The 16,378-nt window shown below is 39.7% G+C and overlaps 1 protein-coding gene across 1 annotated transcript; it reads right to left on the reverse strand.

The window, feature by feature from the left end:
• Positions 1-6,929: 6,929 nt before the first annotated feature.
• On the reverse strand, positions 6,930-15,577 carry tap1 (transporter 1, ATP-binding cassette, sub-family B (MDR/TAP); the record flags this gene model as incomplete). The annotated part of the gene is made up of 12 exons (XM_079226921.1): positions 6,930-7,927; positions 8,015-8,151; positions 8,845-9,004; positions 9,851-10,024; positions 10,138-10,317; positions 10,447-10,575; positions 11,060-11,257; positions 11,687-11,892; positions 12,525-12,655; positions 13,323-13,437; positions 14,422-14,674; positions 15,257-15,577. The coding sequence occupies 12 exons, from the start codon at positions 15,575-15,577 to the stop codon at positions 7,697-7,699; spliced, it is 2,235 nt and encodes a 744-aa protein (XP_079083047.1). The 3' UTR covers positions 6,930-7,696.
• Between the last annotated feature and the right edge of the window lie 801 nt (positions 15,578-16,378).

A 16,378-nucleotide genomic window follows, 5' to 3' on the forward strand; every position in this document is an offset into this window, starting at 1 on the left:
GTCATTTGTAAGGAGATTATACAAAATACTAATTATTGTTTTGGCCTGGAATATGAGTGTGGGCAATCATTTAGCTGGACGTGCTTTTATGTGGCATGCTAATAGACATACATGAGGTTTTTTTTTATTTCAGGCTTTTAAACTGAGATTCTGTATTTAAAGCAACACTTTCCTCAAGCTGCCAGCAGGAACCCCCACGGCTCTTTTAACCATGCATGTTAGAAGCCCGTTTCTGCCACTGTGATTAAAAAAAAATTGTAAGTCATAATTATGAGATACTATCTCATCATTTCGACTTACTATCTCATTATTATGACTTAACTATCTCATAATTGTGACTTAACTATCTCATAATTACCACTTAACTGTCTCATAATTATGACTTAACTTTCTCATAATTACCACTTACTGTCTCATAATTATGAGATACTATCTCTTTCATTTCGATTTAGATACTACTGGGCAGAGGTGTCAAAAGTATTCACATTCATTACTCAAGTAGAAGTATAGATACTAGGGTTTAAAAATACTTCTGTAAAAGTTGAAGTATCAACTCAAGCTTTTTACTTAAGTAAAAGTGTAAAAGTACTGGTTTAAAAACTACTTAAAAGTATAAAAGTAAAAGTAATGTAAGGGGAATGTTTTTTTTCCATTAAGGACAAACTCTTAAGCCGCATGTCAGGGGCCTATAGTGCACTACCCCACCTCCCCCCAAAACAATCATTTTTATAAAGGTCATAATGACTATAATATTTTAAAATGTTATGTTGAGAAATGTGGGATGCACTAGGCTACCCGTTTCAGCTGCATATATGCCCATTTAAAATGATCACATTTTATTACAATGCAAATACATTAAAGTATCATATGTATACTACTGAGCATTAACATGCGTTTCATGGAGCGGAAGACATGATAACTAGTTGCCTATAAGTATTGTAATAGTGCAAAATAGGCGGCGGCGGAGGCGACTCCGACACAAACACTTAAAGCTGTGGTTCTCAAACTTTTTCTGTAAATAACATAATTGTGTGACTCATCTGTGCTTTTATAAATAACAGAATAAAGAAAATTGCAATCACTTTCAAGTAAATCAGATTGCCCCATCAGACCATGTTTTGTGTAAGTTCTATCTGTGCAAAAAATTACTCATATTTAGTTACTACTAAATAGCTCATTGTGGAAAACAATAAGCTTTTAATTTTTTTTGCCAAACAAAACAGAATGAGTGCAGATATGTGAACCATCACGTTGTATCAGTATTAGTGGCTGCAGTGAACTGCTTTCCTCAACACATATGTTATAAACGGGGTTGTAGATTTGATACGGCCTCTCTCAATTCATGCTCAATATTGAGCTTAGATCTGTTTTTTTATTTTGAGAAACGCAACAGCAGGAAAAGACGAGCTCACGGAGCTCACGGCGTCGCGTCAAATCGCGCATGCGCAAGCGTAACCTGTTAACGGCGTACCATAACCATTGACCCGAAAGTACAGGCATTTGTCCATGTATTTATTAATGACTTAGTTTTATATCCGTGTACTTTGTACTTTTGTAATATGTGAAGCCAGCAGCTCATTGTTGGTAGAAGACACGAGCACCGTGGCTCGTTTCACCTGGAGCAGAGAGCTGCTCCGGGTTCAGAGAGCTGCTCCGGGTTTAGAGAGCCGCTCCGGTGCGAGGAGAACTCCGGTGCTCCTCACATGAGAGCTGCTGTTGCATCTTCACCCTGGGAGCGTTTAAACGCAGATATAGCGGTCTACTTTTCACGCGACATATTTTTCGACGCTCTCTGTCTGCTGGTGTGTGTGCTCAGTGCTCACCTGTGTGCGCGCGCACGTATCTGTGGGCAATGGGGCGGAGAGGTTTTTTGTGTGTGTTTTTGAACGATGACAAGCCGGAATGAAAACAAACCAAAATGAAATAGTAACGAGGGTAATTTTAAAATGTAGGGAGTAGAATGTACAGATATTTGCGTGAAAATGTAAGGAGTAGAAGTAAAAAGTCGTCTGAAAAATAAATACTCCAGTAAAGTATAGATACCCAAAATTTCTACTTAAGTAAGGTAACGAAGTATTTGTACTTCGTTACTTGACACCTCTGCTACTGGGGGTGGGGCGTAACATAGCAGAGCAGGGAAGCTATGGTAAAGAAACTGAACCAGGTGAAGTAAAGTTAGGGTTTGAGTTAACAGCAACTACTGTACCTCCAATATAACCTTCGCAGGTAAAAGCCCAAGAGAGGAGGCTAACGGTCGCTCAACAACATGAAGAATAGCGTTATTTTTCCGCTATTTTGACCGCAGTGTCTCTGTAAGTTTTGCTTTACCACAGCGCTGGTTAAGCTAGCAGCAAATCACCTCTCATAATATTGAGAAACGTTTCATAGGCATGTGTGTTGTTTCCTCATATGAGCCAAAGCAACAGAAGCAAATGGATGAGACCAAGCTTACCGGAACCAAATGGTTGCTTTGATGGCTGCTCAAGAAAAATGATATGGCTAGAAGCATACAAAACCAACAATAGCCCTCGTATTATCGCAGGTTACTTCATCGATGCTGTGACAGAACACAATGGATGTCCGCAAAATGTCAGGTTAGATCATGGTTAGATCATTTTCCGGTTCATGGGTTTTCTCCGGGTACTCCGGTTTCCTCCCGCTAAATTAATTTAGCTAAAATCATTATTCTATTCGTGGGTTTACTCTGGATGATCCGGTTTCCTCCCACAAAATATATCTACAAATAAACCCATTTTGTGCCCTACAGTCTCTCACACTCAACCATTTTTACAGGTGACGTCAGTAAGTCCATGAGGGTTCAGGGTTTTAGGCTTTAGGGGGCACATTTGGATCGGGCCTAAGATAATTTTGTGTCGTGTTTGTTAAAGGAAATGGAATGTGAGGTCTTTCTGGAAACATTTTCATTACAGGTCCTTCTAATTTGGTGACCTTTTCTAATAATCCCAATATAATGTTTTACTCAGTTACAGTTAAAACAGTCAACATTTTTCCTCTGAATTTGTGAAGCTATATGTTCCAGAGAAAAAAATGCTTCTTTGTGATTGAAAGTACTGACTTTTTAAACCAAATTCAGTGAGCATTACTTATCACTGTGAACTGTAAACTGTAGCATGCTAGCTAATTATCATTAAAGCTACTATGAAATCAAAACAGATGTTGCTGTTCTAGTCGTCACCGATACACAAATATGAAATCACAAAGTCTGAGGCTAAAGCCACATAAAAAGTATCAAAAAGTTAGCATCCTCACAAGACCTGGAAATAAAGAAGCGGCGTTGTTCTTATGTTGCAGGGCAGCGCTACTTCGGCCTGTGGTAGTATTATCAACAGAAATGTAATTTAAATGTTTTTTATTGTTGGTTGAGAGGGCAAAAGAGTGAGACAGATTATTATGGTATGCTAATGTGAATGATCAAAAAGGATGGAAAGGCTTGTTGTTTGCTCAAATTGAATTATTCTTTGCTCAAATTGAATTATTCTTTGCTTGGTAATAATTTCTCCCTGTTTCCCTCACTTGCATCATTTCCAAGCGAGGAGAGAGGACACAAGGATATATGTTTTAAGAGACATGAGACGTCCTTTTTCTGAAGCGTCACGTGAAGCGACATCGGTTTCAGATGACTGCGGCTGCTGATCACATCTGGATCAGCTGTCAGTCGGCTTTAACAGCTGAGTCTCATGATGGAGTTTGTGTCTGTACACATGATCGGTGGAACAAAATTGTGTTCTGGTCCGGACAGGTTTTAGCAAACATTCTAATAAAGTAATATTGATAAAAATGATCGTATAAGTTAGTATACGACACGTTAATATATAACACTGATTCTGATTATATAAATAACAAAATATGAATAGAGGTAATTTGCTGTTCCTGTAAAACTGAGCAACAGGGCTTTAGGTCCCCCAGGTTACTTGTTGGTCACTAACAATTAACAATCTTCCTTGACAAAATGAATAATTCGATAATTGTATTTTAGTTTCAACTTCAGTGCCAGAAATTCAAAAATGCTTTTTTCCCCACACTTGCACTAACTAATATATGTTTTGCAAGGTGTTGTAAATGTGGCCCAACCTCCGCAATTATGTAAGGTTATATTGCGTTAAAAAGTTCCTTTAATACCTGTTATTCTTTTTCTATGAGTATAAGTCTATGTAAGTAAAGTTATCCTACTCTGTGTGTTAATATAAGCTCAGTTTCCACAGGAAATGCTGATCATACGGTTGAAACTTTAGTGACATTCATTTATTGAGCACACCTTATCTGTAACTTTGCCAGCTCAAATTAAGCATAAACACACACACACACACACACACACACACACACACACACACACACACACACACAGAGAGAGAGAAAAGACCGCACAGAAAGAATGAATTAAACAAATATTTGCTTGATTATCAAGGTCTGACAGATGTTTTATTTTGTTAAATGACCAGATACATCCGTCTGTGCGTCTGTGCCTCTTGACACATGTCAAGGTGCTCGTCTCGGTCACGTGATACGTTAACCCAAACATCAAGCTAGCAAAGATTATTAACAAACAGTCACTTTGGAGAGCTTCTTCGGAAATGGGGAAAGGCGCAATGAGGAGACAGAAGATGAAGAAGAGCCGTCATCTTCCAAGAAAAAGAAATTTCAAAGACAATATCAGAAGTCCTTCTTAAAATATGTGTTTATCGCTACAGGTGCTTCTCACGCGCCATGCCCGTTCTGCATAATATGGCGATAATTCACCATAATGGTAAGTTGTATTTTGTATGCACTTTATATTGTTTTTTATGCCGGTATCATTTTATTTCGTCATATTAATCCCCCACACATTGAAGGCCAGTCCGTGGCACTAAACCGGGTGGGGACAGCTGGTCTCATGCAGTGCCGGCTAGCACCATACGGCAAGTTAAGACATGGAACAGGATGTGAACAAGAATAGGGCTAAAACTGGATAAATATGTAAATTCGTGAAAAAAAGGGGGACGCCACTCAACGCGATTTAGCGGGCTAATTTTCAGGATAAGATGACGTAGGTCTGGCTTTTCAGTTTCTCGAAGCAATCGATTGCCCGTCTCACAGACAGAGACTCTCACCTGCTGCATGCAATGCTGTTCTTAAGTTTATTTAGCTCTTAAGTAACTTATGGATGTGTTGAAAGCACTCATAATTATATGACAGTGTTATTAGTACACCATACATATCATTATTGTAGAACATGATTAAGGTGATCGTGATAAGAATACAGAGAATCACACACAATTTATTTTCACTGCTTCAATTGATTGAATTTCTGATTATGAATAATACATACATACTGATCCGCCCATACACATATTCAAACTCCTAGTTATATGGTAATCTACACATACATGTATATACACATATATAGTACATGATACATATGCACATACAGTACATATATCGCCTTAAGTATATATTAATTTGTATACTACTGCCAGCAGATGCATTTAAATGAATATAAACTGATTGATTTGGGTGATGAAGCACTTAAAATTAGCCGATACATTTTCCCAACACTGACACATTTAACTTTTCTGATATATTTGCTGACGTCAATCATCTCGCTAATTTAAGCTGGATAATAGGACATTTACTCGACTTTGTTGAGCCAGGTACAAGAAATAGGGCACTGGTCTGCGCAATTCAAGATTTAAGCTTGTTAAATATGAACGCTACATTGTTGTTTGGGACATATACAAATAATACTGTTGACAATATCAATATTGCCAATAATAATAATTATTGGCATTGGAATCTCTCTCTCTCTCTCTCATTCATACATATACACATATATATATATATATATAGTCAAAATGTCCATCTTTGTGAAAACGTTTTTTTCAATAAAATGTAATAACAGCAATGTTTATCATTAAGTGTCACATAGAGGCAGCATTAATTGATTCTGATTCCCTCATTTGTTTAAACTAACCGAGGCAAAACGGTACTGTTAAATGTTTAAAGGCACAGCCACCTGTGTGTTTTCTGTTGTTGTTTATTTTTGTTGTTATGGATATGCTGTCATTATTTCTATTTTAAACTTTGATTCTTGCTCAATGTAGTCTGGAAATATTTAATGTTATGGGAAATCCTTACGTTGTAACCTTTCTCTCTCGTGACTCAACAATAGTACTATTCAGAAAATGTCAACTTTCTGATGTGTGTTTTCTCCTGCGCCATTGTTCCCTGTCGCTGGTGCGAAATGCACCAGCGACAGGAGGCCAGAAGCGAAAATGCGGTCAAATAAGCGTAAAAATGACGCTATTCTACATGTTGTTGAGCGGCCGTTAGCCTCCTCTCTTTGGCTTTTACCTGCGAAGGTTGTATTGCAGGTACAGTGACAAGTAGTTGCTGTTAACTCAAACCGTAACTATTCTTCACCTGGTTCACTGTTTCTTCACCATAGCTTCCCTGCTCTGCTTTGTTACGCCCCACCCTTAGTCAGTATCTAAGTCGAAATTATGAGATAGTATCTCATCATTATTATCAAATTATGAGATAGTAAGTTGACTTACAGGATCTTAATGTTTTGTATCACAGTGGCGGAAACGGGCTTCCATACAACAGCTTTCATCTCCTGAAAAGTATTGCAGGGATAAGCTATCAGGAAATACCCTTTTGACAATGTAGTAATGTGGTGCAGGTCACAGTATTTAAAGGAGCACTCCAGTAACGTATTACTGTACCACATAAAGCTGGGAGACTCCGTGTATTACACATTTTGAGTTTCAAGCCCAAACTGAGACTCCCCTTTCAAACTTTGGGAAATTAAGTGCAAACAAAATCTAACAAATGTTAATACAAACACCTTTAAATAACAAACAACGTTAAATAAAAAGAAAACAAATTTAATAAAGGTGGAAACAAACCAACAATCACCTCACCTGAAACAACTTGCAGTACATGAAAACAAGAGTTTTTCCATCATTTGAAATTCACACAGAGTAGCGCTGAAAAGCATTGCTGTTTTGCTGCTAAGAGGTTGTAAAGAAGAATCAATACAGGAAAAAAGTACAGTAACAATAATACAAAGACAAGTGTGAAAAAAATGTATACACTCGGATCATTTTGAAACACTCATCTTAAACATTTGAAAATAAAATATCTATAATCTATCGCAGTGGTTCTCTAATGGGGTTACGTGCACCCCTTTTTTATATATATTTAAAATGAGCATCCATTAAAAAAAACCCTTTCAAAATAGTTACTTAATAAATATTCAATAAAATATAAGTGTAAGTTCATAAACTGAATTGTTTATATTCTAAATCAGACACTGATGGCACAGCGCTGTGTATTACATCTTTTTTCCACCCCAAAAATGCTTTCCAGTGTACATCACTGAAAAAGGTTGAGAACCACTGATCTATCTGACTGAACTCTTCTACATCTATGTTTGCAAAGTATATAAAGCATTATAGTGGATCATTCTCATAAACTCTCTTCACATCTATCGGCATATGGGAGCTAGTCGGGTGATTTGATGTTAATTACCATGGAATGATTAAAATGTTTCAACTGTCAGAGATTTTGCCATATCATTTCTACCATGGGATTATCCTTTATATACCGGATCTCTGGTTGTGGACCATGGTGGGAAATGTTAACCCTTTTAACTAGCAACTCAGCTGCTTCTCTGGCCTTTAGGGCAACTCCTGTATCAGTGTGTATCGTTGATCTCCTCTTCTTGATGGTGAAAGCCCATTTTCTGCCTATTCACCATTGTGGCATAATGACCGCCTTTCTGCAACAGCTCCTCATGACTGCCCTCCTCCATCAGCATCCCTTCCTTGAGGTAAACTATGTGGTCGGCCTTCTCTACAACATTCATCTTGTTGGATATCAGCAGCACGGAGCAGTTGTTGGTTTGGTTTAACAAAGCTTGGTGAACCTGTTTGAGTACAATTATGACTGTCACATGCGGAATACAGAAATAAGTCATTAGCAAAATATGAGAAGCGCAAACAGAATAACCGACCTGATATTCATTCTCAGAGTCCAAGTCACTGGTGGCGTTGTCAAGTATCAGGATTTTAGGTTGTCGGATTAAAGCTCTCGCGATGGCAATGCGCTGCTTCTGGCCTCCAGCCACCTGGCCTCCCTTCTCCCCAGCATCTGTCCAACAGAAGGACACACTGTTATTGACTTTATGGACATTTCTGGGGAATGATTAGCTGTTTTTTTTTTTTCATCACGAGGCCAAAGTGGTTTGTTTCAAAAGCACTTAATCAAATCCACCTGCACGTTCACTACTGTCAGCAGGGGTTTGCAGGGTTAAATTTCAGATTCTTTTTTTCTATTTATATATGCATAAAATGCAATTTAATGTATGTTTCACAAAGTATGACGGAAAACCAGGAGGGACAATATTTGCTTCTGAATCACATTTGTTCAATACTTGCCAGCAGCATGTAACAAAAATATAAAATAGATGGATGGATTAGCACATTAATAATGTTAAATACATTTACTCTGAGCTTCCTGCTACTCTAGCTGGCAGTGATGGTATTGAAGTCTCTTGTAAGTTAATTTGAAGACTTTTCAATACTGTCTAAGGTGTTTATTTTAGCAAACTAAATTTTATGGTCTATAGTCTTACAACCCACGATTGGCTCTGTCTCACGCACGTAACCACGACTTGTTTATTTAGGATTCCCGTCAAATTATTTTTCCCTAGAGAAGGTCCTCGAGCATGCAGCTGTAACTGGCCACACAACATATTATGCAGTTTGGTGCCGCAGAATGCAAGCAACCATGTGAAGCACCACTTTAGGATTCATTCCGATGGGTTGGGTTTGTGGGTCGAACCTGTGTCGTAGCCACTCGACAGCTGCATGATGAACTCGTGGGCACTTGCCCGCTTGGCAGCCGTGTGCATCTCCTCATCAGAGGCCTCCTCGTAGCCGTACTTGATGTTCTCTCGTACGGAGCGAGCAAACAGCACACAATCTTGGCTCACGACAGCAATCTATAAAGAAAGAGGGTGAAGAGGACACATCAGCGGCCGTGTGACTGTCACAGCTGACTCTTGAGAATGGTTTCCAATGAGGCAAGGATAGCTAGTCGGTGTCAATACAACACCCCTGTGATGAAGATAAAACAGGAGCAAAGGAGGATTCACCATCCTTATATCATCATCATACAGCTACTTTAATTTAATTTTTGTTTTATGGTCTCAGCTGCAGAATTCACATCTCGAATTTTAGTCAATTTGTTTGGTACAATAACTGAAACCCTTTCAGTAACTTACTCACTCAGTCCAAATAAAGTGTGCCGTGCTAAAGCTTCTTCAACCTCAGCATCCCAAAGGAAATGTCTTGAAAGTCTAAAAAGCTCCTAGCAGTCTATAATGTTTTGGGTTTTGTTCATATCAATTCAGGATTTTTTACTTATAATGTGCTGTTTTTCATGGTGGCAAATTGATCTATTAGCGATATAAATGTATTTTATTTTATCTTGCAACTGAGGATGTGCTTTTAGACAACAGTTTAGCTGCATATGTGGACCTTTTCTGTGACTTTGTTTGTAAACCCTTCTACTATCTAGTGGCCAAAAATCACATAATGCAGTGTTAAAGGTGCCCTGTGGCGTTTTCTTATCAAATATATATGTTTTAAAACGTGAAAGTTATTCTTACATTCAGTGTCTCTCACCAAAATACATAGCGTTGCCTTTGTGCTTGCACATCCTCGTGCAAAACACAAATAAAATGTGAACCCACTCATAGAAACATTGTGCTAGAAGGACTGATTTCAAGTCAAATTAGTCAGCTAAACGCTTAAAATATTCAAATACTAAATATAAAAACACCCACCTTGTCATGTAGGTACTGGTCTTGGTATCTTTGCAGTGGTTTCCCGTCCAGTAGGATCTCCCCGTCTTGGGGCTGGTAAAATCTCTCCAGCAGCTTGACACAGGTGGACTTCCCTGATCTGTTAGGCCCCACGATGGCAGTGACTTGGCCCGGCTTCATCTCCAGAGACACGTCCTGGTAGGAGACAGGAATAAAAAGGGTGAACCAGTAAAGAGTTGTATTCGCTAAAAAAAGATTTCAATTGTAAATACGACAAATGCACAGGAGATTAAAAAAAACATACATACCTTAAGCACAAGTTTGCCAGAATAGGAAAATGTAATGTTTTTGAATTGAATGTGTCCCTCAAGAGTTTTAGGGGCCAAAGAGCCATTTGGGGGTATTTTCGGTTTGCGTTCCAAATATTCAAAAATCTTCTCAGAGGCCCCAATTGCTTTCTTCACCTCCGGGTAATAACGCATGACAGTCTGGAAGAGAGGTGGTGGAATGTGGGCTAAATTACTTATTCGATTTTGAACAAAACATCAACCGCTTGCAATCCTGCCTCTGGGGCAATATATTCAAGCTTCTACCCTTCACCTCGGCATGTGACTCACCTCCACAGCAGAGGCAAACTGCAGCTCATAGAGGACAAATGACACCAAGTCTCCACTGCTGACGTCCCCTCTGGTCACCAGAGTTCCTCCATAGTACAGAATACACACCTTCAGGGCCATGGTGGTCATCTGGGAAGTAATGGTTTACAAATTTAAAGAAATGCATTAAATAATATTCAACATTCATTCCCAGCTCTTCATCCAAATCACTGGACATGGCATGGTGCAAACTAACTATGGTTATTAGTGTATTTCTCGGTTTTATTTCTCAAGATCTTATGGCCTCAATTGAAAATGTAAATTATCCTAATGTACTTAATTTGGAGGAACCTTTGGCATAAGCATGGGTATGTGTGCCCAACTTAAATTCTGGCCCCGTTACTTTTCTGTCTGTATTTTATTACATTTTCTTTTCTGTAAAAAAAAAATTGAGATTGATAAACAAATCTTCAGGCGTTAAAAGTCCTGTCGGCAACCTCTCTGTGACATCGCAGACACTGCGTGCATGTTTTGCTTTATTCTTCAGGTTCCCTCCCACCGGCTCACACTCACAGACTTACATTTGCTAAGAAATCATTGCACACTTAATAATCGAGATCTGGATTCAACTCACGCTGTTCGCCCAGGTCGAGGCTGCATAAGCTGCCGCTTCCTTTTTGTTCAGGGTGTAAATGTCCTCCAGCCGCCGACTGTACCTCTCCGTCTCGCCCTCCTCGTTGGCAAAGCTCCTCACTGTCTTCATGCAGGAGAAAGTCTCTGTGGCCACCTGGTTGGCCTTAGCCAGTGCCTCCTGAACCTCTACAGCAATGTTCTGAAACACGGATGCAAATGAATTAAAAAAAACTATTTAAATATTTTACAAACATGACGGATGGACATGGGCCGTGATCTTAGTTGCACTGGAAATATCTTGACATGAGGTTGTTACATTGTAGAAGGTACAACAGCGTCCAGCGCCTGGAGGGATGGGGTTCCTTAAACGTGCAAATCAGGAATAAAGAATATAACTCACACGAGAATTAATTTAATTACTGCTACAAAATAAATCTAAGTGTATAATGTGGATATTTGTGCCAAAGGGTTTCTTGAGATGCCACGTTTACAAGAATGGGACCGATGTGAAGTCAGAGTGACCTTTGACCGGCAAAATCGAATCAGTTCATCTTCATCTCAGTCCTGGTGGACATTACACCCCCAGCAGCTTTAAAGATGATGGGACATTTGGGGAAGTCCTCTTTACCTTATGGAAGCCTCCAGTGAGCTCAGGTATGACCCATATGATGGGCAGTCCCATGCAAGTGAGCAGGGTCATTTTCCAAGACTGACTCAGCATGAAGAACAAGAGGAAGCCAAATCGTCCCGTATACCACATCAGAAGACTCAACTTCTCACTCAGCGCCTCGCTCATTTCGTTGGTATCCGTGGTAACACGGGACACCAGTTCACCTGAGAAAAGAGTAGTGCAGTTGACGTATATGTTGTTTTTTTATCAGCCCCCAAAAATTATGTCAAGTATATCTGTTTGGAAGTTCATTGCCATAAGGAAACTAGGACAGCAAAATGGGGCAAATGTAGATTTAAAAAATAATTATGAGCCAGTGGAAGGGTGTCTCTTTCCAAGAACTTCATAGAAGTAATTAATTCACATAAAAGAAGAAATCTGACATTCCCTGATATTAAAGTAGAGAATTTACAAGAAACACAGTTGGAAAAATAGTATAAATATACTATTTTCCAAGTTTTCCTTTTGTAAATGTATGACTTTATAATCTGGCAAATCCGTGATTTATTTTGTGTAGATGTGTGAATTTGTTTTGTTATTTGAATAGAATTTTTTTTTTTCTTCAGAATATTGCCACCCAATTTATAATTTGTTTTACCTACAATGGCCCCAATACTGCGTTGTAGAAAACTGAGCTTTGCCTTGATAAAAAAAAAAAAAAAGTGTGTGCCGTAAGTGAAAGGATAAAAGTAGGTTTATGATTCATGATTTTATGATGACCGACTCTATTATCAGTACTCTTTCCTAAAAAGATAGCTGTTGAGTCAGTCACATGCACTTTTTTCACATGAGTTACCTGTCTTAGTGTCGTCGAAGAAAGCGATCTCCTGTTTCAGCACGGCCTGGAAGACGGCTCCCTGCACCGAGGTGTGGATGCGGCTCATGGTGACGTTGTACATGAGGTCGCATACTAACTCAAGCACAGCACTGAAACCAGAGGGGGAGAAAGTACTCAGATTGTTTACTTGAATAAAAGTAGTAAAACCACAGTGAAGAAATACTCTGTTACAAGTAAAGTCTTGCATTCAAATTAAGTAAAAGTGAAAGTTTATGGATGTTTTACGACGGGGAACTAAACTGAAAGTAAAACTTATGTAAACTGTTTTTGTTAATGGAGTCTGGTGGGTTTGAAGAGCGTTTAGATACGTTTTACTTTCAGTAAACGGCAAGATTAACTGGTGAAAGTATTTCCATTATCGCTTGTTTTGTGTTGGCTTTTCAAGAGGTTTCAGTAGGTTTTCTACAGTAGGTGACACACTTTTGTTAATGATAACTACCTCGCACAACCGCACTTGTGTCCACACATTTATCCCCAGTAGACTTTACTACTGTAACAGTGTCTTTACAGGTTTGCCTCCAAAAGCAACTGGAGAGCTGCATCAATAAACATGTTTATACCCGTCTTATTCAATTTTTTTATTTCATTCTGAGTTTTTAATGACTGTTTTCATTTGTATTTTAAAAAGAATGTAAAATGTGTTTATTTTCCCCTTTGTCTTGACACGTTTGATGTTTTATGTTAAGTGCTTATCTTTCCCTGTTGCTGAATAAAAATAAACTTGCCTCGTCTTGCTGTTATAAAAGGTGACATTACCTGGCAATAGTCATCAGAGTCATGATGCTGATGGCCTCTGTGAATGCATCAGGCGCGTCTTCATTTGTGATCCAGTCAGCCACACGACCAGTGTACTGAGGAATAGCCATTTCACCTGAGGTCAGAGGTTCACACTATCACAATATATTTGAGGAGACAAAACTGTGAATCTAAAATATGAATTGTGGTCTTTCCACGCTTCAAAACACTCCACTTTTACTTGAAAGACAGGAGCATCATCACAGTTCAAGAGCTTGACAGAAAGCATTTGCCAGCTTGCTACTAGCAACCCGTTTGAGAAATTGGCATCCAATTCTTGGCCTTAGGGTGTCCTTAGTACTTTTTTTAGATTAAAAATAGGGATAGCAAATAGCAAAACGTGCATCCCAAATAAAAAATGTTTTCTAATATTTGTTGCATTAGTGATATTTAAATATTGCTGTTACAGTCCCGTTGCACTTGGTTCGATGCATTTACTCACATATGCAGAGGCATCGCTAAAAGAGACAATGGCAAAGCAATTAAGTTGCGACTGAGGTGAAAAGTTCCACTAATTCGTCAACATCCTCAACGAATGTACACTTTGATTAAACTGACAAAGAACCAGATGAACCTCAATGAAAAACACTAAATACATTTGTATCCCAGCATATTTGAGCTGGATGGAAAATTACACTGCAAAGCTTGTTCGCCCCCTAGATAAGTGACACATCAAGTTCACTGGATAAGCCCTGGAGCGCCAAGCAACACGAGCGGGCAGCTCCGCGGCACAATGAGGTGAAGGCTGCAAGAGCTGACAGGCCGATGAACACCGCCATTTGCAAGGTTTGTATTATTAAGCGGACGTTTTAGCTAAATAGAATCTTAATTTCTCAGAATATAAGGCCCATAAAATGGCAACCAGAAGTGTTGAGCCCCGAGTGCTGCTTGTAAAGTGGCTCATCTCATGTCTGAGGCAAACAGTTATTCTAAATCAACGCCATCTGCTTTGGGAGTGAAGCTGCAAACAACACATCAAGAGCTGCAGGGGATGAATCTAAACCTTTGCAGTTGCGTAAGAACACGACATAGAAATTAATTAAGTTGTTGTCTCACTTACCGTAAGAAGACAGAAACACGAGAAACAGCACAGAAACAAAGCGCCCGAGATAGGGCTGCATGTATCCCATCAGCCTCTTCAGAGAGGCACCGGTGTCCTCTTTGGACTCCTTTTTGGGCTCCTCCTTGGGCTCCTCAGAGGACGTCCCCGTCAGCAGAGATGAGATGTATCGACCCAAGGAGAGCAAAAAAGATGACACATATCGGTTCCAGTAGAGCCCCGCCACTACCGTCACAACATAACCTTGTAACACCTGCAAGACAAATCACAGGTTTAATACCACAAAATAGAAAAATAAAAAATGGAATAAATATTTCATTGCTTCAAATTATTCCATTTCTAAAATAGTGGATTTCTCATTTTCGTCAGACTGGTCTTGCTTTGGTTTCTGGTTCTTGTTCCAAGCTCAACAGCTCAATTACAAAAACAAACGACAACAAAATATATACTTGAAGTATCAAAAGTGAAAGTATTTGTTACGCAGCAGAATGACCCTGTCAGTGTTTTACTGTATAACATGTTATCATTAGTACAGATTTGACAGCAGATATATCCTTCTGAAATGTCCACCCAGATACTTATTCTAACATACCAAGGTCACAAGGGTTATGTACTGTCATTGTACAACATGGTTGTACCACAAAATGCAGATTTGTAGTCCCATTTGCTACGTAAGAAAAACATATTTTGAGGGTGGAGGAAGAATTAAAGAGGAAAGAAGCTGCTCTGAAGTATAAAACCGTGTTAAGAAAAGTCCCTGCTATTATATCAATGGAATCCACACTGCAACTAGATCACTTTCAAACACATCAGCATAAACAACTCAGCCACCCACCCGTTCCCAGGAGTGCCACCCCCACAGTTCCTCTGTGGCGGGCGTCCCCAGCGCGCAGAGCAGAGTGGCGTACACCGGGACGTGAAAGCAAAGGACCCCCAGGCCCTGCAGCACCTGGAAGCCGCTCATCCACGGCAGTCTTGTCGGGGAGGCGAGGGCCAGGAGGGCGAGCAGGCCAGCCCTGGTCAGCCCTCCCACCCAGAGGGCGAGAAACGGATGGCGGAGGAGGACGGGCGAGAGCTGGGCCAAGCGGACTGCGTGCACCACGCACATATCCAGGCACACGAAGAGCAGGGGGGAGAAGGAGCTCATCTTCTGCATCACGCACAGGTTCTGCAGAATAAAAAGGGACAGAGAGGGTCAGTGGGGATCAAGTCTCAGCACACAGTCAGGTTTCATCGATGGGACTCACAGAAGCCTGCAAAACAGTAAAGATGGACATTAACTGTTGGCAGAAACACAGAGACACAATTTTACTTTAACTTGCTGCAGATGGCTTTAGGGTCAAAGCACACGGACAGGTTTCATTGATGTAAAGATGTTGATCAACTGTTGACAGAAACATGGAGAGCACAAACGTATCCCCTTGTAACTACATAAAATAAACCAATAAGTATCTTGTTACTTAAATTGTTTTATTTGAACTAGCTGCGGACGTTTTTCCGCATTACTTTCGTTTTCATCTCCACAGCTGATTTCTTTGAAACGGGTTTGAAAGCGAGCCAAATACAGAAACACCCACAGAAATACCAGCGAATTAACGCAACACCCAAAATAGATACATAACGCGGAGTGGTAATAATGTATATATATATATATACATTATTACCACTCCGCGTTATGACCGTTCAGTCTAAATGTGCGCGAGATCAACTTACAACTACGTGCTGCACTGAGCACGAGCTTAGCTTGTGGCATTACAGTTGCTTAAATTCAACTTACGTTTCCTTTTCGACAGGCCGAAGTGTATTGGGTCGGTTGAGTAAAGCGACGTTGACGTGTTTACCGAACAAACGTTCTTAACCGGCTGCTCGTTCATACGTCGACCGATTTGCAAAGCGTCAAACTGAAAGCGAAAGTTATACTCGTCATTGACGCTCTCTCTCATTGGAAAGACCCTTT

The sequence above is a fragment of the Taurulus bubalis genome (assembly GCF_910589615.1).
Source record: "Taurulus bubalis genome assembly, chromosome: 12".
Classification (NCBI taxonomy): domain Eukaryota; kingdom Metazoa; phylum Chordata; class Actinopteri; order Perciformes; family Cottidae; genus Taurulus; species Taurulus bubalis.